Genomic DNA, 21,996 nt, shown 5'->3' on the forward strand with positions numbered 1-21,996 from the left:
CAAATCAGTGGATGCTGGTCCTTCGGATAAGGAGGTCCTAATGTATTCCCTTATATTCCAATATAAGGGCTTGTCGCAATCTGTGTGACTTGCACCTTGGTTGATCCATAATCGCTGGCAGCCGTGTCAGTAAAATTGCCTCATGAAGGACCCATATCTTTGATGGCTTTGATTTGTACGTAAGTGACTCCTCAGCCAGCCTTCCCTGGAGCCCATCCTGGCTCAGGGCACCAGCCCCTCCAGTTTAAAAGAATCAGGTTGCTAGTCCTTTTGAAGGCCCCTTCCCAAGAGTTTAGAGAGCAGGCGCCAGGCACCCAACCCTTGAGCTTGAGATGCCGAGGAACTGAAACGGGACCTTCTGCAGATGAAAGGAGGTGACCTCTGGTTCACAAGCCACGTCCTTCAGGGCAGCACACAGTGTTGACTACAAGTCACTGGCCGGCCGCACCTGGTGCAAGACGGCTTCCTCTGTTCACACCATAGATAGGAACCCCAGTGTCGATGCTGGCAGGGAGACCCAGACGGTCTTCGCATCACAAGCGCTTCAAAGCGAGCAGGGACGCGCCGAGGTCCCCTGTTCTTAAAGGCAGGTCTTCGTCCCATAGCCACCTCTTCAAGCCAACAGCACCGTGGAAAGTCTCAGATTCAAATCGAGGGCTGCCCCCTGCAAAACTGTTCCCCCCCCCAGCCTTGGAGAGCTTGGAAGCTTCAAGGAGCAGGGCTCCTGCACAGGACGAGAGACCCCTGCCGCACTGGACATCCAAACCTACCCCCCAATTCTTCGAAACGGCAAATTCTTGGGCTCCTGCCTGTGGAGCGCCTGGATCTACTGTGGTTGGAAAGGAACAACTGTGGAGAATGTAGGCCTGTGGGCTCATTTGGATTCCTGGTAGGTGAGAAGTTGGTCGCAGGTTGAAAAAAGGTGGTGACAGGACCTACCTCCCTCCTCCTCCTAAATTACAAAAGCACCACGTTCTGGAAAGGATGGGCTAATAAACAAATGCAGGAGGACCTCCGTATCCACAAGGGATTGCTTTCTAGCCCTCCTCCCACATATAATGAAATCACAGATAGTAAACGTGATTTTAATATGAATGGTATAATTAGCATAGTCTCTCTAGGTCTAGTAATTTCACCTTGAGATATTTCCCCCCCCCCCCGGATTTTTCTTTTTAATATTTTCAGACCGCCGATGAGTGAATCAGTGGATACTGATCCCTGGGGGGGGTCCTGCTGTATTAGTGGGCCAGCTGGTGTTGTATTTCAGTAACTTCATTAATGAAGGAGTCTCTTGCTTTCCCCGTTTCTACCAGGAACAGGCGTTAGCACTCGTGCCTAAAAAGTGCCAGTAACTACCAGTCCTCTTGTCATCCGAAAAGGAACAAGTTACACCTAGCTGAGTTACTAGTTACTCCCAAGCCCCGCCAGAGGCTAAGGCCTCGAGTTCTGCAGAGAAGTGTTACTCTGGACTACACCTCCCAGAATCCCCATCGTCCCCTCAGGAATTCTGGGAACTGTAGTTTTCCCTATAAAAAAAAGCCACCGTGGACATGCGCAGCAAGGTACACCTTCAAGCATTCCGGTATCTGGGACAAAGGCGTTTCTACCAGCGAATAGAAGCTGCCTGGGGGCGGGGCCAGAACGTCAGCTGCTCCTCTTGGGCGGGGAAGGTAGCTCTGGCCTTGCCTCCCCCGCGCCTTCCTTCTCGCCCGGAAAAGGCGCCGGAAGTGAGGTCAGTCCAGCGCCGGAAGTGAAAGGCAGCGAGGCGGAAGTGGGGCCCGGGCGTCGGCGGCGCCGTGACCATGGAGCCGGCGGCGGAGGAGGAGGGCGAGGCGGCGGCGGCGGGCTGCCCGTCGGCCTGGCCGGAGCTGGAGGGGGCCGGGGCCCGCCGCGAAGTGAGCCTGGAGGCGGGCGAGGCGCTGGAGCGGCGGGTGCGGGCGGCGGGCGGGCGGCTGCCGGCGGCGCTGGGCGGGCTGGGCGCCTCGCTGCGCTCGCTGGAGGTCCGCGGGGCGGGCGGTTGCCGGGCGCTGCGGGAGCCCGGGCCGGTGCTGGGCCGCCTGACGGGGCTGCAGGTGCTGGCGCTGCCGGGCTGCGGGCTGGGCCCCGCAGGCCTCTCCCGGGCCGGGCGCCTCCTGCCGGCCTCCCTCCGCACCCTCGACCTCTCCGGCAACGGCCTCGAGGAGCTGCCGGCCGAGCTCGGAGGGGCCGAAGAGGAGGCGGAGGCGGCGGCCGGAGACTCTCCGCCGGCCCTGCCCGAGCTGCGCCTCCTCAACCTGCGCCACAACCGCCTGCGCCAGCTGGGAGCCGGCCTGGCCCGCGCCGCCCCGGCCCTGCAGGAGCTGCTCCTGGCCGGCAACCGCCTGCGCGCCCTCCCGGGGACGCTCCTGCCGCCGCCGACCACCGTCCCCGCCGGCAGCGCCCGGAGCCGCCGAAGCCACGCTCCCCCTTTGGCCCTGCTGGGGGTCCTCGAGGCCTCCGGGAACGAGCTGGAGGAGCTGGGCCCCGCCATCGCCCGCCTGGCCGGCCTCAAGGTAAGGAGGAGGAGGAGAAGGGAGGGAAGCCGGGGCCCTTGCGGGAGGGGAACTGCTTCCCTTAAGCAAAACCAGTTCCCTTTGGGGGACTGGCTGGTGCCACTGGGAGAGGCCAGTTCCTTTAGACTTGCTCCTTCCCTTCCTTCTCTAGCAGAGGCCAGGAAAGGGGAGAGGTCCCGGTGAGCATATTTAATGGGGTAAAGTCACCCCTTCTCAGACAGTAGAGGCTTCTTTCTCTTCTAATAAAGCCTGTTTCTCATACATAGACACACTTCCTGGTCATGGATCGTAATAAGTTGTCATTATACATAGACGTATGCGCTCACTTTAATATCTGACTTCCAAAGAGTTAAGGGGGAATTTTAAGAAGGCAATCCCCACCCCAAAATAACCCACTTTGTGTCCCCCTTGAGTGTCATGACTTCCAGGTTGGGAAATACTGCTCTGAACACACATCAGGTGGAATAATAAAAGAGGTTTTAAGGCCGAGTTGGGAGCACTTGGCAAAGGGAGCACTGAAACCATTCTGTAAGAGTAAAAAGAGACCCCCTCATCAGACCCACTGTCCTTCTGTTCTCCTGTGTCCTTGTGACCAGTCTGGTGCCAGATTCGTTTTTTGTTGTCTGGGTTACAGGCCTGGGAAAAACCTTTAAAAAGTCAAAAGTGTCTAAGAAATGTGAATCTAGACTAACCCTCTGCACATAGTTCAAGATAGCTGGTGTGCAGGGTGCCAGAAAAAGTGGTTATCTATTCTACTGAATACTTTTGAATACTTCTGTTCAAATGCCAGGATCCATGGTGTAGGTGCAGTGCCTAAAGGTGGCGCAGTGGTTAAACTGGAATACTGCAGTCAAAACTCTGCATGTGGCCTGGGTTCAATTCCAGGCAGCCGGCTTGAGGTTCACTCAATCTTCTGTCCTTCCAAGGTCAGGAAACTGAATACCCAGCTGGCTGGGGGGGGGGTGGATGTGTAGTCATAATTATGTTGTAAACTGGCTAGAGAGTGGCATAAGCACTATGAGGCTGTATGTAAGCAGCACACTTCGATGCTTCCCCACAAACACACACTTCGATTTTCCCTAACAAATTTTAACACCAGTGTTGCTGTGATGTTTTGCTTTGCATTTAAGGCACTGGTTTGCATGCATTTATTTTTAACAGAAAGTCCTTCTCTCCTTTATTGCTTATGGTCATGCAGTATAAAAACCGCTACTTTAAATGGAAGTGTCATATCTGGACTATTCGGCTACAAAATAGGTGGCTCATCAGATAGAATGTCCAATGAATTGAGCCAGCTGGGCTACCTAGAGCAACACCCAGATCAGAAGAAGAGATCTAGGCTTGATGGTCTTTCTTTCCGCAGGTCTTGGACGTTTCTAATAACAAACTCTCGGAAATCCCCGTGGAGTTGGCGGACTGCCCGAAGCTGAAGGAAGTCAACTTGAAAGGGAACACTCTCAAAGACAAACGGCTGGAGAAGATGGTGAACAGCTGCCAAACCAAATCCATCTTGGAGTATCTGCGGGCCGGGGGGCGAGGGGGCGGCAAGGGGAAGGGCAAACCGGACGGCGCAGAGAGAGACGAGCAGAGGAAGAAGAAGAGAGAAAGGAGCAGGAAGAAAGCCGGCAGCGACGCCGAGGAGGAGGAGGAAGAGACCCGGAAGCTGATGGTGAAAATCCTCCACATTGCTGAGAACCCGACACCCTTGGTCGTCCAAGCCAGTCCCGGGGTCAAAGAGGTCCGGCCGTACATCGTCTGCTGCGTGGTGAAAGGCATGAATTTCAAGCCAGGCAATGCTTTGAAAAGGTTTCTCTCTGCCCAGGTAGGGCTCTGAAGAGGCCGCCCGCTAATCCCCAAGTGCAGGCGAGATTTGGGCAGGGAGGGAAAGGTTTCAGGTGGTAGGCTCGGTGGAATCTGTTGCTTGGGAGATACCTTCATAGGAACTGAGCTTTTAAAAATATGTCCTTTGAGGTTCTCTGGGTCTTTTATCCTGGCCAACGTGCAGCGGGGTAAAGAGCCGCCGCTGGGTGCGGATAAACTGCCCCATGTACCCTTTGCCATGCGTGCAAGTTGCTGCTGGATGAAGATGCGCATGGCAGGTTGTCAGTTAACTCCTGTGATTTACACCTTTGTGTCACCATATAACTGTCAGGTAGGATTCTGACCTGTTTGTAAAGAATCATGGAGGGCTGTGACAGGGTTGGGTGAAAGCTCGCTGTTCACTTCCTGCCTGCCTCCTGCAATATCTCCCAGCCTGATTCCATAAGGCAGGTGGGGTTGCCAGGCCAGCGTGTGGGAGAAAAATGAAAAATGCTTTAATAAACACACAGAACTTAAGGACAGATCCCTTCTGTAACACCCTTAAGGCAGCTTTCTCACAATAATGGCTCGATTTGCATTTCAGACCAAACTCCACGAAGACATTTGTGAGAAGCGGACGGCGGCCACCATCGCCACCCACGATCTGCGGCTGGTGAAGGGTCCCCTTCTCTACGATGCTCGGCCACCCGATGATTTGAAGGTAGGATTTGCAGGCCATTAGCTGCCTTTCTGGGGTGAGGAGGGGGTTGTTACTGTGGTTTCATGTGTCTTTTAGTGCTTTTAAACTGCTTTTAGGAATGGTTTGCAGTTCCCTTGCATGTTTAGTTGTTTTTTTAATGAAGTAATTCATTACTGCGTTCTAGCTGTCTTTTAATAACATGTGAGCCACCTTTAGTCCCTTTTTTGGGAGAAAGGTGACAAAGAAAAGGGAATAGATTGAATCATTTGAGGATGTGGTCTTTGATACTATTAAGCTTGAACCTAGAGAGCATTTTCCTGTACTTTGCCAGGGAATAGGGCTGGCACAAGACACAGTAAAAACACACACTGCTTATATACTGCCCCATAGTGTTTAAAGCACTCTCTGGGAGGTTTGCAATATAATTATGCAGGCTGCACATTGCATACAGACATCAGGGGTCGGGTACTCAGTTTACCAACCTGAGAAGGATGGAAGGCTGAGTGAACCACAAGCTGGCTGCCCGGGATTGAACCCAGGTTGTGCGCAGAGTCTTAGCTGCAGTCCTGCAGTTTAACCACCAGGCCAAGAGTACTGCCTGCAATGGATCTTCTGCTACTCCCTCTCTCTCCACCAGCACCCACTTGCCTTTTTCGTTTCTGCTGCTTGTGGCTAGAACAGCAGCACTGGCTCCTGACTCTCTGAGGCCAGGTTGCCCCTCTTTCAGAGTCTGCAGTCTGAGAGATGGGCTTTCCTTGGCATGAGAGCGCTTGGTTGTCATGTTAAGCCTTTATGTATTCAAAGCAAAAAATAAAAAAAGAGTGCTACTTGCATGCCACCGGCTAGTGCGTAAAGCACTCTCTGGGCAGTTTGCAATTTAATTACGCAGGCTAGACATTACCCCCACTCTCACCGAGCTGGGTACCCAATTTACCAGCCATGGAAGGCTTAGTCAACCTCGAGCCGGCGACCTGGAATTCATTCCAGGCAGAAATGGGTGGTTCGTGTGCCCACCGGCACAGGTGGCCGACCCAATTCACACCCACCCTCAGAACCAGCTGGGTTTTTTTGCACAGGGCACATGGCTGTCGCCGTCGTGAGCACCCCAGTCACAGCAGTACCCCGGCTCCCGCCTTTCTGCTTGCCCGGCCACTCCACGGATGAGCAGGGAGACTCGTCCTTCCACTCCTTTGCCAGAGCGGCTGGGCAAGCAGGGAGGCGGGACGGTGGCCGCAGTGCTGCTGCCACGATTGGGCAACTGAAGACGATGCCAGCCACGCACACCGCGCAGTAAGTGACCCGGCGGGTTCTGGGGGTTGGTGTTAATCAGGCTGTACTGGCGGGATTCCTGTAGGATGAGGAGGCTGATAACTTTATTACGGTCAAGGGCCGGCAAGACCAGAACAATATAAAATAAATACATAGAATTGCAATTTCATAAAATCAAGCGGAATTATAATTTTCCCCGTTAAAAACAGGCTAAATCAACCTCTTATTTCAAATTAATAAAAGCATAATCAGCTAAGCTGACTCTAAATCTTTAAAACAGGTGTAACCTTGGCCAGTGTTACGTTATAAAAGGATTATATTGTCTGTCTTAGATAGCAACCCGAACATCTGGTCGCAAATAACTATCAGTGTAGCGCAGAATTTGGCCCCTTGTCTTATAATATCAGAAGTATTGCCAGAGAGTAAGGTAGCCACTGTACATAATACTCCTCTGATCTTCCGGGAGATTTACAGATAATAGGAAGTAAAAGCTCCATATGTAAATCCCGATAGCAAGTACAACATAAGAGAACAGGCTCAACTGTTTCAACGTTGTCACTATTACAAAGGCAGAGACAGTCTGATGGAGACAGTCTGAACTTCGAAATCTCTCCTCCAAAAGCTTAGAAGGTAAAACATTAAGTCTAGCTAGTTGTAAAAGCCCTTGTGGCATTAAATGAGATAGTACTGGATAAATACGAAGAGGTGATAAAAGCAGGTTTCTTAAGAAATTTAGATTTCCCCAGCTGGCCAACATGGTCCTGTAATTCTATATCCCAGATCCTTAACTTCACTGCCTTGATGGCGTCCGTGAGACCGATTGCTATCTGTACTGGGAGAAAAGCTGATGTTCAATATCTTTTCAATTATATTCTTCTTCAACTGAAAAGTATCTAGGAGCATCCATGGGGCCAAGCCTTCCAATGAAAAAAATAAGTTTAAGCCAGTACTTCACCATAAAGTCTTTGGCCCGTACTTACTGGATACTAACGATTAGTGTTCATCAGGCCGGTCCCCCCTGTACGGGTGGGATTCATGTTTGAATACAAAGCCCCTCCCCTCTAATCCCGGCTTGTGAGCAAAGTCTTAGCTGCAGTACTGGGATTTTACCGCTTGCACCTTGAGGCTTGAACCCTTCTCCTCAGAGCAGGGGAGAACCCCCGGCCTCTTTTTTCTGCAGAAGGCATCCGCTGTCCACCCTAAGGTTCTCCCGAGTATTGGCAGGGGAACCAGGGCAGTGACGGAGGGTCGGTGGCGATGGGGGGGTGTGTGCAATCTTCCCCTTTGATGGCTTTTGCTGTTCCTTCCCATGGCAGGTCATCCCGCTGGGCCGGAAGGAAGTGAAGGCCAGAGACCTCCTTCGGCAGCTGCAGTCGGAGGCTGAGGAGCAGCGCAAGCAGAAGAAGAGGCAGAACATCTCTGGGCTGCACCGGTGAGGGTTCGGCTCAGGGACCCAGCCATGGGTTCGAGAAGCTTGGGCCTTTTGGAGAAGGGCCCCGGCTCCCAGGTTTGGCTCAGGGCCTCCAGATCCTCCTTCCCACGCCCCACAAAGTTCAGTATAAACACACACACACATTATCATTGAGATCTGTGTCTACTCATTCGCTTAGTCACAATCTGAAAATACTTGAAATATTAAATTTTTCAGCTTCCGAGGGAAGAGGGGCTTGGAATGGATCCCATGTCAATAAGGAGCTCCTCGTCCCTGGAGGTTTTTTTTTTTCTGTGTTGTCCAGGTGGCACAATTGGTAATTCCTAACATATAAATGGGCTGCCCAAGAAAACCAGGTATCAGAGGAAGGACCCTCTTCTGGTATTTAAGAAAGCTTCCTGGCAAGTGGAAGTTTGGGGGTTTTTTTATATCTGTTAATTTAAAAGACTTGTAGCACGTACAAATAGTGTTGTTGGAGTCAGAAGAGCAAAAATAAATGAGGAGAAAAGAGAGCAAGCAGTAAGCAAATGTTGATGCTCTTTCTGACGGGGCTGGACATTGTAGTTATTCAAGGAAAATTAAGGTGCTTTAATGCATGGGCTTCTCATTGACGACTCCTCCAGAAATCTGACTTCTCTTTTTCTCTCCTCCATGCTTTTAATCCTCGCAACAATGCTGAGGTGTGTTCCTCCAGGGAAAGAACACCTGGCCCAAGGTGACCCACTGAGCCTTGTTCTTTGAACTGGGATTTGAACCCAGACCTTATCACCCTGGCTCTGAAAAGAGAACTTGCACACGGTGCTCTGGGGGAGTGCAGTGTTCTGCTTAACACAGTGGTTCCCCACCTTGGTTCACCCTGATGTTCTTGGACTGCAACTCCCAGCAGCCTTCACCACCAGCTGTGCTGGCCAGGATTTCTGGGAGTTATAGTCCTAAGGTGGAGAACCCATGGCTTAACAGAGCACACCTTTGGACAGAGTTAGGAGCTAGTGGTAAGCAACTCTCTAGATTCTGTGTTTATGTATCATGTTATCACACTGGTCTGTATTTTAACTGTTCGATGCCTTTCGCCCAGTTTTGGGGCTCGGAGTCGCTCACAACATAATTAAAATTGAAGAGCAGATACGTCTCCTTGTTGTAAGCCGTTGCAATGTTAAACCGCGGTTGAAGGAATTTTTAAGCCCCCCCCCCCCAGTAGGTTTTGTCTGCCTTCTCTCCTCCGTATCCAGGTACCTTCATTTGCTAGATGGGAAAGAGCTCTACCCATGCCTGATGGACGCCGAAGGCGCTGTGATTTCCTTCCCGCCCATCACAAACAGCGAGAAGACAAAGGTGCGAGCGCTCAGACTGGATGGTGATCCGAGCCTGTTTTAAGACCCATTTAAAAATGCACGTCACAGATAAACCTGAGCCCCGGAACTCGAGCCTCTCTGTTGAAACTGACAAAGCCAAGGGGCCGAAGGGTGATTTGCAACAGGCAGGCAGAAGGACGGTTGCTTTCTCCATTCATGTTGCCTCCAGTTGGGATTTCAGATGAGGTGGTGCTGTCTCATGCGGAAGGGGACGAGGGAGGGCCCCCTTCTGGCCCCTGTTTCTTGGCGCCAGATCACTAAACCTGAGTTCTTTCATTTAGCCACGTCCTTGGCTCCTGCATGTGGTTCTGGGTTCAGACTTAATTCCTGCTGAAGGTGAACGGGGTGGTTCCCTTTTGAAGCATGTCGTCTTGCTTAGTTCCTGTACCTTATCCCTCCCTGTAGGCTCACAGTCTTAGTCAACACACCTTAAATTAGGAAACCACCATGCAGTGGCACCAGCTGTCACTGAATTGTAGAATTAGACAGGATCCCCAAGGTCTCTCTTTGGCCAGACCTTGTCAACCTTTTTTTGGCCACAACCCTGTTAGGAGCTCTTCTCAGGTTCCAGGGCCCGCCTGCCCGCCCACCCCCTCGCCCCTGTCGAACAAGGAAAGCCCGTTGGCTGAGTGTGCAAACCGGGATACAACACAGAGAGATGAACTTGTGGGTTTGATGACCTTCTAGGCCCCTTCCAGCTCAATTTTTCCATGGCCCAGACATGCCAGGAGGTGGCCGTTTTAGTCCTCTGGCCAGCTTAATAAGTAAATATCACTTGTTGCACCAGAGAAGAGTCACTGGCGTTACCACTTAATGTACAAAATGTATATATTGCTGTTACTCTAAAGGGCAGCAACATTAGAGGCAGTTGCTGGTTGGATTTGAGCTTTCCTTTGGCAACATTCATGCTTCCCCTCCTAGTGAGAGGGCACTGAGCAAAAGGGTTTGAAGTCGACGGCCGTAGAGGCCCTTTCCGTTATTCAATGAGTCCACGAGAAGGCAGGTGAGGAGGGGAAAATAAGTAAACTGAGCCACAAGCATTACAGCTTGTCTCCAGGCCAACTTCAGTCGCATATGCTTCCTGCGATTTGGCCTGGCTTGTGAATTGGCATGAGTTTGTTTTGCAACGGGTGAAGGGCTCCTCCCTCACCGTGGCTGCTTTTCTCGCGATGACTTTCGATAAGCCATCTTGTCCCTACGGAGAGCTTCTTTTGAAAGCAAAACCGTCTGCAAGGGACACCAGGCACTGGGACCTCCACTGGGGGAAGAGGGCAGAGGAAACTTCGCTTCCGCGCTTTGTTCTCGTTTTACACACATCTGAATGTAAAAGACCCAAATGAGAGTTAATAACTGTGTTCCTGGTGGCTCGGTTACAATTTTTCTCTTTTTGCCTCCCTTTTAAAGCTTGGGAAGACCAGCTCGGACGTCCTCCTGGAGGTGACCAGTGCTGCAAGCCTTCAGATCTGCAAGGATGTCATGGATGCCCTCGTTCTTGTAAGGATTCACCTGCCTTTGTACTGCCCTGACCCTTCCCTCTTCCGGTTCACAGTGAAACTTGCAGACTCCTTACTTGACGGCAGAAAGATAAGGAGCTGCTTTCTGCCGAATCAGACTCTCGGTCCATCTGGCCCTGAGTGGCCAGCTCTGGCCAGGATCAGTGGTTCTCCAAGAGTTCAGATGGGAGGTTTCCCAGCCCTAAGCAACGAAGCTGGAGATGAGAGGCAAAGCACATGAGCCGGAAGGACGCATGGAAAGAGGCAGTGAGAAACTTAAGCCAGAGGAAGAGAGTAAACTCCCCCTGGCTTAAGAGAGACGTTGTTTCATTCATTATAAGGCACCGTAAGATCTGTGATCCCAGGTAACTGTCGCTTGGATGGGCTGATGTAGCATGCGCAGAAACTAGCAGCTGGAACATAAAAACTTCTTCGTGTCAAAAGACAGTGTTGCTGTTATGGCCAGCATCGTTTTTTAAATTCATCATCACTCCCAGCGGTTGCTATCAGCTTTTCCAGCCAGGCCCAGAAGGTCATGCTTTGGACCTCACAGGGAATGGGGCTGCCTGAGGTTGCAAGAAACACGAGGGTCCAGTCCCAGCGGACCACCTGGCCCCAGGATGGGGCTCCTGGGGCTAAGGAAGGAAGGAAGTTAGTTTTGGAAAGGGAGGGACTCGGTGCCACCGGCCATGGCAGCTTTTGCGGAGTCCCAGATTTGAACACACAACATGTAGAGGCCAAATGAAGATTCAGAAGTACAGGGTGTGAGGCTGCAGCAGAATCAAAATGACAAGTGCAGGGTAGAGGTGGCCCACCTAGGGATATTTCCCCAACCTTGATGTCTTGCTGTTTTGGACTAGATCACACTTGGGATATTTTCTAACTCCGTGCACCATTACAGTTGGGCCCCTGTCTCTGCAGGGGAACAGTCCCAAGCAACCCTGTGGATGCTGAAACATGCGGATTATAACAAACACGATAGCATGGTCTCCCTCTAGGGGCCAGTTCTAGTAACTTTAGCTTTGAAAATATATATATTTCTAAGATTTTTCTTTTAATATTGACTCCCCACCCAATATTTGAGTATTGCAGGGGCCAACTTGAGATGTGCTGTTTTACTTCTTTGGACGCAATGGCTCCCACCGTGTGTGACAAATGGCTTGGAGGTGGCCTTTCTGGCTCCCTCGTTCCCCCAGAACTGGGACTGACCGTTCCCCCCCCCCCAAACAGCTGAAGGAAATCTTAGCTTACCTGTTGAAAAAGTCTGGGTTAAAGCCAAGAGTTGTCCCCGAACAAAGTAGACCTATTGAATTGACAGGACTTGCGCTGAGTTTGACTCCACGAAATCCGTTCGAACGCATGACACTCTTTTCCTTTTGTGACAGAAAATGGCAGAGCTGAACAGGACCACGTGGGGAAATAAAGACGGAGAACCGAGTTCCGACCAAGAATCGAACGAAATGGTCAGTCATGGAAATTCGAGCCCCGAAGCGGTCTCCGAAAACTCCCCCCTGGTCTTGGAGCAGGTTCGGGTGGTGGACACAGACGGGAACTTGAAAGTGGTCTACCCTTCCAAGACAGATCTCAGCACAGTCTCATCCCTCGTGACTGTCATTCATTAAGCGCCTCCCCACCCCTGGCTCCCTCCTCTTGTGATGTTATGCCATGTCGTGAGCCGTCACCTCCCTCGGAAACCTTTTTTGCTTTGAATACAGAGGGCAGCCTATCAGGCTTTGGATATTTCTACCTTGGTGGGGTTGGGAAACGGCTCGGCGGGCCTTTTAACGGTTCAGGGTTTTGCGGTCTCGAGAAAGAGACTCCGAAGGTCCTCTTGGTTAATAAAGCAAGAACCTCCCATCCATGCCTGGGATGAGTTCAGATCTCTCCGGGACGACGGTGCTGGATTTTATTTATTATAAAGGAACAGACTCCCTGTTTACGGCTCGAGGATATGCAGACCTCTGCACCAACATCAATGCCCCATTAGTGAGTGGGACGGGGGGGGGGCGGCAGCTGAGTTGCGAAGCAGGCAGGGTCTCTGAATGCCCGGGATGCGTGGGAGGCACCCCCTGACCTTGGAGGTAATAGGCAGGCAGGAACATCCTGTGATGCTGTCTGCCACCCCCACCCCCAGGTAAACTGCATCAAAGGTCCAGCCCAGTGGTTGCCAAGCTTGGCTCACCCAGGTGTTCGTGAACTGCAACTTCCAGCAGCCTTCACCACTGGCCAGGATTTCTGGGAGTTGCAGTCCAAGAACATCTGGGGACCCCAAGGTTGGGAACCTATGGTTTAGCCAGAGTCCTCTCCCATTTGACTTACTCTGTCCTCCATCCTTCCGATGTGCAGGAAAGGACCCCGCGGTCTTTTCGCTCCCGGGCTGTTCCCCTGCTGAGTCGGCAAAGAACTTCCAGCCTGTAATCACAGCCAGTGTTCATAAATACTGCTTTTTTTGGCATTAGAGCTCCCAGTCTGTTCCACCCCTCAGCCCTTTAAGCTGGGATTCTGATCCCTTCATTGGCCCAGTGTGGAGAAGAAGCTTAAAATGTAGGACTTGGGTTTTTTATTCATTGTTCCAGCGTGCCCATATTCTAGGGACCTGCCCAGTTGCTGCTCAGTGTCAGAGATCTCTGCATTGAATGCCTAATATTATTGCTCCAGATGTCATAAATCTTCCGTGGGCCAAAATGTATCTGACCCGCTCAGCAAATGAAACTTTTTTAACCTCTTAAAACTTTGTCTCCCCCCCTTTTTAAATTTATTTATTTTTTTTACACTGAAAGAACAAGAGGCTGATGTGGTCCCGAAGATAACACAAACGCACAATTAGGTGATGCCTTTTATTGCACTGCTAAACATTTAAAAAAACAGCAAGCTTTCGTGAACGAAATCCACTTCCTCGGGCTCTACACACACACCCTTCATGGATGGTGCAGAAACATTGTTGAGAAACGGATGTGTAAAGATTCCAAACCTTCCTATGGGTGACTAAGAGGCTCAGCCTCACGAGAAGAGCTGATCATCTGCCTTGAGCAGGGGGTTGGACTTGATGGCCTTGTAGGCCCCTTCCAACTTCACTTTTCTATGATCTCTCAGATATAGAGCACCTCCCTGAGCTTGGAGGAAGGGGAGGGAGGCAGGAAAACATCCTCGTATCGTCTTGTTTCCTTGCTTCCATGCAAAATGCAGCCTCTTGTACAGAATCAAGTTCCTGCTGGAAGCTCGGAAGCCTATTCTGTATTTTGATGTGTGCTGCCCTCCTTCCTGCCACTTGCTCTAAGGTTGCTTGTAAGATTTCTCTCTCTATATATATATATCTTTTTTTTTTTGCACACCTTAGCAGCATTATATGAAGCCAGGCAGCAGTAAGAGGCTGACATTTAGCAAATTATACCTCTAGTAGGACTTCTAGTGTCCACTGATTCACTTACCCCCTGTCTGAAAATATAAAAAAGAAACATTCCAGGAAAATATATATATTTTAACCATGAAGTTGCCAGAATTGGCCATGAGGGGGAGGCAGAGGCCATGCAATGTATAGCATTTGCTAGTGATATTTATTTCCATGGTGTTATCAGAACTAACCACAAGGGGGAGCCAAAGGTCATGCTGTCTTGCATTTGCTATTATGAGAGTCCACGTTTTTCAGCTTTCGGGGGGAGGTCTTGGAACCGATCCTCTGTGGATGCAGGGGGTCCTACTATATATAACTAGGACCTTCACTCTTCTGTTTAGGGAATAAGCTAAGAGCCACAGAGAACTGTGAAAGTTTTGCATCGCGCACTCGTACACCCCACATGGCCAACTGATTTGGAAATGGAGGGTTCAAATGGAATTACACTGCACTGGGAAGAGGAAAAGTTATACCAACATAAAAAGCTATATGTCCCACAGGACGTGCCAATGGCCCCTGCCACATGCCTAAAGTAACTCTTTATACAATAGCTACGTTTCTAGCTCTCCTGGATTGCATGGAGGAACTTTAAAATGTGATGGCCACATTTGCTAAAAAGGTAAGAGTGCTGAAAGCCTACAAATAATAAATGTAGTTCCATTATTCCAACGGGTGCGTTGCATTTCTTCCAAAGCTGTTTTTAACCTTCGGAGCAGGCAATGCAGACTTTCCCAGTTTAACAGAATATCTACTATGGACTTAAGAGTGTGGATGTATACAAAGGTGTATTCATCTGTTCAGGCGTACAGCGTGGCCATTCCCGAAATGTTATCCTCATTTCTAGCTCAGCCTCGGTCAGTCTTTCTTTCCAGACCAGCCACGGCTGGGACGAACCAGGCCATGCGCTCTTTGCCAAGAGAGGTTTGGCTCCCGCTGGCATCCTTAAGCTCTTACCGTGGGAGCTGGTAAGCCGAGCCATCAAGTCACCTACTAATTAACCTACGGGTTGTCTACATGTTGTAATAGAAGCTTATTTTAATTGCCACTTACGATGGATCCAAGAAAGGCATATAACTGTATAAAGCCGTCTCGTTTGTGCCGTTATTGAAAAGACCCTTTAAAAGTAATTTCTCACAAATTACTAGAAAAGGTTATCCGTTTTGCCCCAACAAAATTGAAACTACAGCGGGGAACCCCTTATCCGCGGGATCGGTATCCACTGGTTCAATTATCTGCAATATAAAAATATTAAAGGAAAAATTTTAGAAACCTGTTTCTAAAGATGAAATTAACAGAACTGACCGCAACAGGGGCTAGAAATCATGCTATGTATAGCATTCGCTATTAAAATAGTATTCACTCATCCACCATGGGGGTGCCCTACTGTACTTTTGAATTGTCACTTACAGTGGTGCCTCGCTAGACGATGATAATCCGTTCCACTGAAATCGCTGTTTAGCAAAATCATTGTCTAGCAAAAAGCATTTCCCCATTGGAATGCATTGAAACCTGTTTAGTGCGTTCCAATGGGGAAGAATCATCGTTGTCTAGCGAAGATCAGCCATAGGAAAGCCGCTTTGCAAACCGCCGATCAGCAGTTTAAATCGCTCTCTTGCGAAGCTTAGGTCCCAAAAACACCTGTTTGTGAGCGCAGAGGGAGCTAACGAAATCGTTGTCTAGCGAAAATCGGTTTGCGAAGCAGGGACCAAACATTGTCCAGCGAAATTCCCCTATAGGAATCACTGTTTTGCGAATTGCTATAGCGATCGCAAAAAGCCAATGTCTAGCAAAAAAACCCTGCTATGCGGGGTAACTGTCTAGCGAGGCACCACTGTAGTTACTCCATTGTTATGTTACCAAAGTAAGTGGTTCCAGGTAACTGTGTTACTTGTAGCTAATTCCATTCAATATGTTTAATATATATATTCAATATGTTTTATATATATCTCATTTGCTATTAAAATAGTGTTTGCTATAATCTGCATTTTTCAGCATCTGCAGGGGAGGGGCTGGAAACTGATTCCCCCGCAGAGACGGGAGACCGCCTGCATTTGATGCCTTGCAATTTAAAAGAAATTGGACCGTTTTAAAGGTTGCAGCTTATGCCAAGACGATGGTGTGAAATAGGACTTCCATTTACTGTTTTAATCCTCCTTTTAAAAAATAAATTGCAAGGGTGGGAGTGGGTGGGGAAAGGTGGTAAACTGGGTATTTCATGGATTACCATTTAAGGAATAACCAGCTCCTTTCTCTTAGGCCTTTCCGAAGGGGTCATCAAAGCATATTTTCAAAGCCCCTTGGGGGGTCCCGGGGAGGAAAAGAGAAATTAACTTTGCATGGCCAGGATGGTTTCGCCTGCTCTCTTCGCCCACCCTGCTTGCAAAGCTTTTACGCCTTGTGCGGTCAAGGGCATCCCCCTCCCATCCACCCCCCCTCCGCAAGAATCAAATAGCTTTCTCTTGGGTGTTAATTAATATTCCCAGTACAATACAGAATTGGCTCCCTCGATCAAGGCCATGAAATCCTGACTCAAGGGCCAAATTAGGGTCCACTGGAAAACAACTGGTCAGTTTTTATTATTTAGCCTTTAGCAGGAGTATGCTTGAGGCTTGACTTTTCTCCCAGGACTGAGGCTCCGTTGGGGGCTCTTCGGTCCCCTTTTCAGGAATGAAACAGCCCCCATCTTGAAGACAAGTTTGACAGTACCTGCCAGAGACTAGGAGACTGATGTGTTAAGGATTTTCTTAGGGCTTCATAGAATCATGGAGTAGGAAGGGGGACCCTAAGGTCATCCAGTCCAACCCCCTGCTCAAGGTGGGAATCCCAATCAAAGCAGATCGGACAGATAGCTGTCTTAATTTTTTTTTCTTCAATGCCTCCAGCGTTGGAGCACTCACCACCTCTTGAGGTCATGGGTTCTGTTGTTGTACTGCTCTAACAATTAGGATTCCCCCCCCCCGATGTTCCGCCAAAATCTGGCTTCCTGGAGCTTCCGCCCATTATGACATGCCCTGCACTCTGGGAGGATCGAGAGCAGATCCTGCCCCTCTTCTGTAGGACAGCCTTTCAGTTATCTGAGGAATGCTATCCTATTTCTCCTCAGTCTTCTATGCTCAAGGCTAAACCTGCCCAGTTCTTTCCGTCTTTCCTCCTAGGGCTTGGTTTCCTGTCCTTTGATCATCCTTAATGCCCTCCTCTGAACTTGCTCCAGTTTGTCAGCATCCTTCTTCAAGTGCAGTGTCCAGAATTGGACACAGTCTTCTAGATGAGTGCCAAATAACGGGAATGACTACCTTGTGGGATCTGGAAACTATACTTCTGTTTGTGCAGCTTAAAATCGCATTGGCCTTTTTTGCAGCCACATCACACAGCTGGCTCATCTTCAGCTTGTGATCTACAACAATTCCAAAATCCTTCTCACTCGTAGCATGACTGAGCCAAGTTTCCCCCATCTTGTAACTGTGCATTTGGGCTTTGTTTTTTGTTTTTAAATTTAATTCCACTTAGCAATGGGCCCTTTCGTGAAGAGCCGGGGAGAGAGGGACGTGATTTCTCTCTGGAATTTTCCTCGGAGAGCCCGAGGACCCCTTTGAACAGCATGCAAAAGAAGCTGTTTCGGGCACCGATTCAAAAATTCCACCGGCCGTACATCAGCTCTGGAGCGTGACTGCTCTGCTCTGCTGATTTGAATTGTGTTTATTGATTTTTATTGACTATTTTTAGCCTTATTTTAAAAAAAATATTTGCATACTTTTCATGCGAGTGCTGCCGTGGGTCTCCTTTTGAAGGAGAAAGGTGGGGTAAAAATATTTTAAATCAAGTGCTCAATAAAAGAAAACCTTAACAAACCGGTGGCGATGGAAGAGGTCACGAGATGGGGGGGGGCAGCATAACCAGGGATGGCCGGCAATGACTGTGTGCCCAAATCTCTACCCAGCGGCTCAAGGGTCTTGTGTCTTTTCCCCAGGGCGTAGTTTGACCTAACTGCCCTGCATTTCTTTGCTTTTGGCCCAAGCTTTCCACCTTGAGTGACGTTTGGAGAGAGGTTTCCACCCGTGATGCCTCCAAGCAAGGAAGAGGGGCTGCTCCACCAGGAGAAAGGTGTCGCCCTTGGCGATCAGGTGTCTTCCTCTCTCCCGTGAGGCAATGTAACCGGAGAAGAAGATGCCGAGCACGGGGCAAATGGCCAAGCCAAGAGGAGAAGCTCAGCGCCTTTCCGCCTCTGCCGTCCCGGGCCGATCCCACGGCGTCTTCCGACTCTCCCTTGCTCGGGGGGTGCCCTCTGGCCAACAGCTCCTGCCCTTCCAGGCTTGGGAACAGCTAAGGACAGGCCCCGGCAGGCCAAACCAGGCCACGTCCGGAATCCGGAACAACTTGGCTGCTTTTTCCCAGGTGGAAAAAATCCCCGGAGGCGGCCGCCTCTCTCAGCGCATCCCCTTGCCCCCGCTGGCCAGGAACAGCGGCCGGCGGTCGGCGCCGTGCGCCCGGGGGGGACCCCTCCACCTGCTTGAGGAAGGCCTGCAACCTACAGAAACCCCACTGGCCCACCAGCCCTGCAGGTCGCGAGAGCCCCCAATAGGTCCAGCCGCGGTGGGGGCAATCCGTGGCTGCGAGAGGTCTCCCTGGTTCGACCGGGAGACGGAGCGGCGCATCTTGGCGTGGCTGGAGCAGGTGAACCAGAGTCTCTTTGCCCCAGTGAGAGGCGGCCTCAAGCCAGAGGCGGAAGATGACACCTCCATCAAAATCATCTATCAGGGGGACTAAGCAGGGGGGCAGAGGCTAAAGATGGGGGGGGAACCTGCGGGCAAAACCGAGGCCCAAAAAAAGCCTTGATTCTCCTTCGTGGGTCAGCTCACGGAATCGCCGTTTGTCTCTCTCCCGCCTCTGGATGCCCAAACCACGAGGTGGGACCTTCCCGGGAGCTTTTAGTGCCTCACAGGGCTCGGTCTCCCATCTGGAGAACGGAAGACGGAAGGAAGATAGGACAGCCCTGGTCAAATGCTCAAACGGGAATCATCCGCAGGAGGGGGCAGGATCTGTTCTCCATCATCCCAGAGCGCAGGACACGCAACCATGGGCTCAAGTGAAAGGAAGCCAGATTTTGACAGAATACCAGGAAAAAACTTCTCAACCGTTAGAGCAGTACAACAAGGGAACTGATGACCTTCGGAGGCGGTGGGTGAGTGCTCCAGCACTGGAGGCCTTCAATGGAAAATTAAACAGCCGTCTTTTGTCAGATCTGCTTTGGTTTGGGATTCCTGCCTTGAGCAAGGGGGTTAGACTCGATCCCCTTAAGAGCCCCCTTCCAACTTCATGATTCTATGATCTCAAGTGGCAAGGCAGTAAAATAAGTATTTATTGCGTGCTCTGACCTAGAGAAAGAAAACGGCATTTTTGCCCATTCATGGGCAACAAGAATCTCTCTCATGTGCCTTTAGTTCTCTTGTGACTTGAACTGCTGTGTTTTCCCAGATTTCCAGCCATTTAAAATGTTGGTGTTTTTTTGGCAACCTCGCATGCTGCCTTTAGCGTTTGGCTGGGAAGGACCTTCTTGGGTGACTCTCGATCCAGGGAGAGACCGCTCCCCAAGCAACCGGTCCCTTGATGATTCTTTTTCAGATGCGATTATTAGGGCTATTTTAGGATATTTTAAAGGTGGGTTTGAAATATTTGGAACAGATCAATCCATCAATGACGCTTGTTCAGGATACCTTTGACAGGGGCAGGGTCTGGCGGTGAAATTTCCTAGAACGGGAAGCAGCCAACCTGTCACGCGGTCCTGACATCCCTGCGGTACAGGCGCAGGTCCATTCAGAGATGGAGAGTGCCTCTTATGGTCTACTGCACCGCTGGAACTCCCTGCCACAAGATGCTGCCCTTTAGAGGCCTTTAGAAGAGAGGAAGGAGGTGCATAACTGAGGCTGAGGGCAGAGGCAGATCGTGAAGCTTCAAAGACACGAATGAAACGATCAGAACGTGGCGGTTCTGAGCGCCGTTCCACCCTGGGCCACCACAACCTACCTTGTGGTAAGACTTCAACTCCCATCGTCCCTAATCACGCCCAAGGATGTTTTAATCCTATCTTCCCCTTCTTTCTCTTACGCTCGTGTGCGTGGTACATGCAGGCAAGCGCTGCTAAAACGGTTCCTTTTATTTCCAGAAGGATTTTGTCAGTACGTTGACAAGGGGGGGGTCGCTTTGTGACTAAGCAGGGGAGACACCGATCGATTCGTCCCTGTCTCGCCATTCCCACGGGCCACCTGCCCGATGGCGATAAAGAGTGTCCTGTTGTAAGATTTGTTCTGGGGCCTGTAAGAAAATCTTAAAAGGTGCAGAAAGAGAAGATGGACTTGTTACATTTTCTGTCGGTCCTGAAGTATCACAAGTGGATTTCTTTGAACTGGAATGCTAAAAATGTTGCAGCGTGTCTAATCTTTGATTAAATTCCTTTAGCTGTGCAGAAGAACAGCTTCAAGTTCCGTAGAGTTGTTCCCCCCCCCTTTTTTTCTTTCATCACCTGGCACTTACAGTCTCAATAATTCTGGGGCATTAGTCGGAGAAATAATAAAATGTTCAATGACTTACAACTGAACAGATCAAACTGCAAATGGATAAACGTGACTGCTTTGAACAGCAGACACATGACCGGGTTGCGTAGCCCTTCCTTTTGACAAATGGATAGGACTGGAAGGTGACCAGTCTTTTTATTTTCTAATGGGGAGCGGGGTTGTCTCCCTCGGGGTCTTCATGTGTGCCTCCGCCTTTCGGCTGCGTCGGCCTAGCCCAGATGTGTGTGCCGGGAGGCCTGTGGCCGCTGCATTCCTCTCCTGCCCAAAAACGGAGGGTGGGCCGCTCACTCGGAGGGCCCCTCGCTACCTCTGGCTGGCGGCCAGCCCTGCCCTCCTGTTTATTTTGGCAGGGCTGACCGTCCCTCATATATGCGAGGGAGGCCCGGTTTGTTTGTCTTTCAAAAAAAAAACATGGCCTGCCTTCCTTGCTCCATCCCAGCCCCTCCATGCTTCTCCCTCCTTCCCTCCTGGAAAAGCTGCACGCCTTAAAGAAATGGGGGTCACAGTAAGACTGAAACCCCCTGCTCTGAAATCTCTGAGCCGGAGACGGGATACTCTTGACCCCTCGAGTTCCTGGAGGACGACCATCAGAAGCTCCTGCCACCCGGGAGGAGTTGTCCGAAAACATCTGGGGAGCTGAGTTTGAGAAACCCACCCCCTGTTACTTCCAATCTCAGCATCTTTCTCTCTTGGCTAGGCCGGCAAGGACGGATGGGAGTTGTAGTCCACTCTAGGCGGGCTAGGTGTCCCCTTTTAGGGAGGCCAATCCTCCTTGTGGAAGAGCGCAAGAATCCATCTGTCTTTGGGATGGGTTCTTCTCGATGGTCCACCCCAGACTCTGGAACTCCCTGCCACTGGGAACTAGGCTGTCCCCCATCGCGGCTGTCCTTCCACAAGCGGGCAAAGACCTCCCTTTGCTGGCAAGGTTTCCCTCGGGGGGCTTCCTGGGTGGGAGAGGTTTTTGAAGGGTTGTGCCTTCCTCCTTTGCATGCGTTTCTGGTGTTGTTTTTGTGTGGTTTTTGTTGATCCTTTTTTAGTCTTTGTACACTTACTCTTTTTTTTGCTTTAAATATTGTCATTTGTTGGTGTAAAACTCATTTCACACTCGTTTTTAGCTTCAGATATTGGCTTTTAGTGATGTAAGTTACTTTGGGTGCTTTTTAAGGATAAAGGTGGGGGTAAAAATGGATGGATGGATGGATGGATGGATGGATGGATGGATGGATGGAAGGAAGGAAGGAAGGAAGGAAGGAACAAAAGAAAGAAAGAAAGAAAGAAAGAAAGAAAGAAAGAAAGTTGAGATTTCAAATTTTGGCGGCCTGAAAAACTCTCCTGTTTATGATACTGTAGTGATCTCCTAAAGATAAAATAAATGAAGAATCACATGCCATCTTAAAGAGGATTAATTTTCTCCTCGGCATAATGTTCCCACAATGAACGGAGAAAACAGAGCCCTCCC

At 50.2% G+C, this 21,996-nt stretch overlaps 1 protein-coding gene across 1 annotated transcript; it reads left to right on the forward strand.

Annotated features, from left to right (window-relative positions):
- The first annotated feature begins 1,735 nt into the window (after positions 1-1,735).
- On the forward strand, positions 1,736-12,468 carry LRRC47 (leucine rich repeat containing 47). The gene is made up of 7 exons (XM_020781252.3): positions 1,736-2,531; positions 3,895-4,353; positions 4,936-5,052; positions 7,617-7,732; positions 8,962-9,064; positions 10,489-10,578; positions 11,963-12,468. Exons 1-7 carry the CDS (start codon positions 1,803-1,805, stop codon positions 12,197-12,199), a joined length of 1,851 nt encoding a protein of 616 aa, XP_020636911.3. The 5' UTR covers positions 1,736-1,802; the 3' UTR covers positions 12,200-12,468.
- The last annotated feature ends 9,528 nt before the right edge of the window (positions 12,469-21,996 follow it).

This window comes from Pogona vitticeps, chromosome 7 (genome assembly GCF_051106095.1).
Source record: "Pogona vitticeps strain Pit_001003342236 chromosome 7, PviZW2.1, whole genome shotgun sequence".
In the NCBI taxonomy this organism is placed as follows: Eukaryota; Metazoa; Chordata; class Lepidosauria; order Squamata; family Agamidae; genus Pogona; species Pogona vitticeps.

Excerpts from the sequence above, each read along its gene's own strand:
- LRRC47 (XM_020781252.3), top strand. The coding sequence starts at position 1,803 with ATGGAGCCGGCGGCGGAGGAGGAGGGCGAGGCGGCGGCGGCGGGCTGC. Across the intron at positions 4,354-4,935 it reads AAAGGTTTCTCTCTGCCCAG|ACCAAACTCCACGAAGACAT; the intron begins GTAGGGCTCTGA and ends TTTGCATTTCAG. Across the intron at positions 10,579-11,962 it reads TCATGGATGCCCTCGTTCTT|AAAATGGCAGAGCTGAACAG; the intron begins GTAAGGATTCAC and ends CTTTTGTGACAG.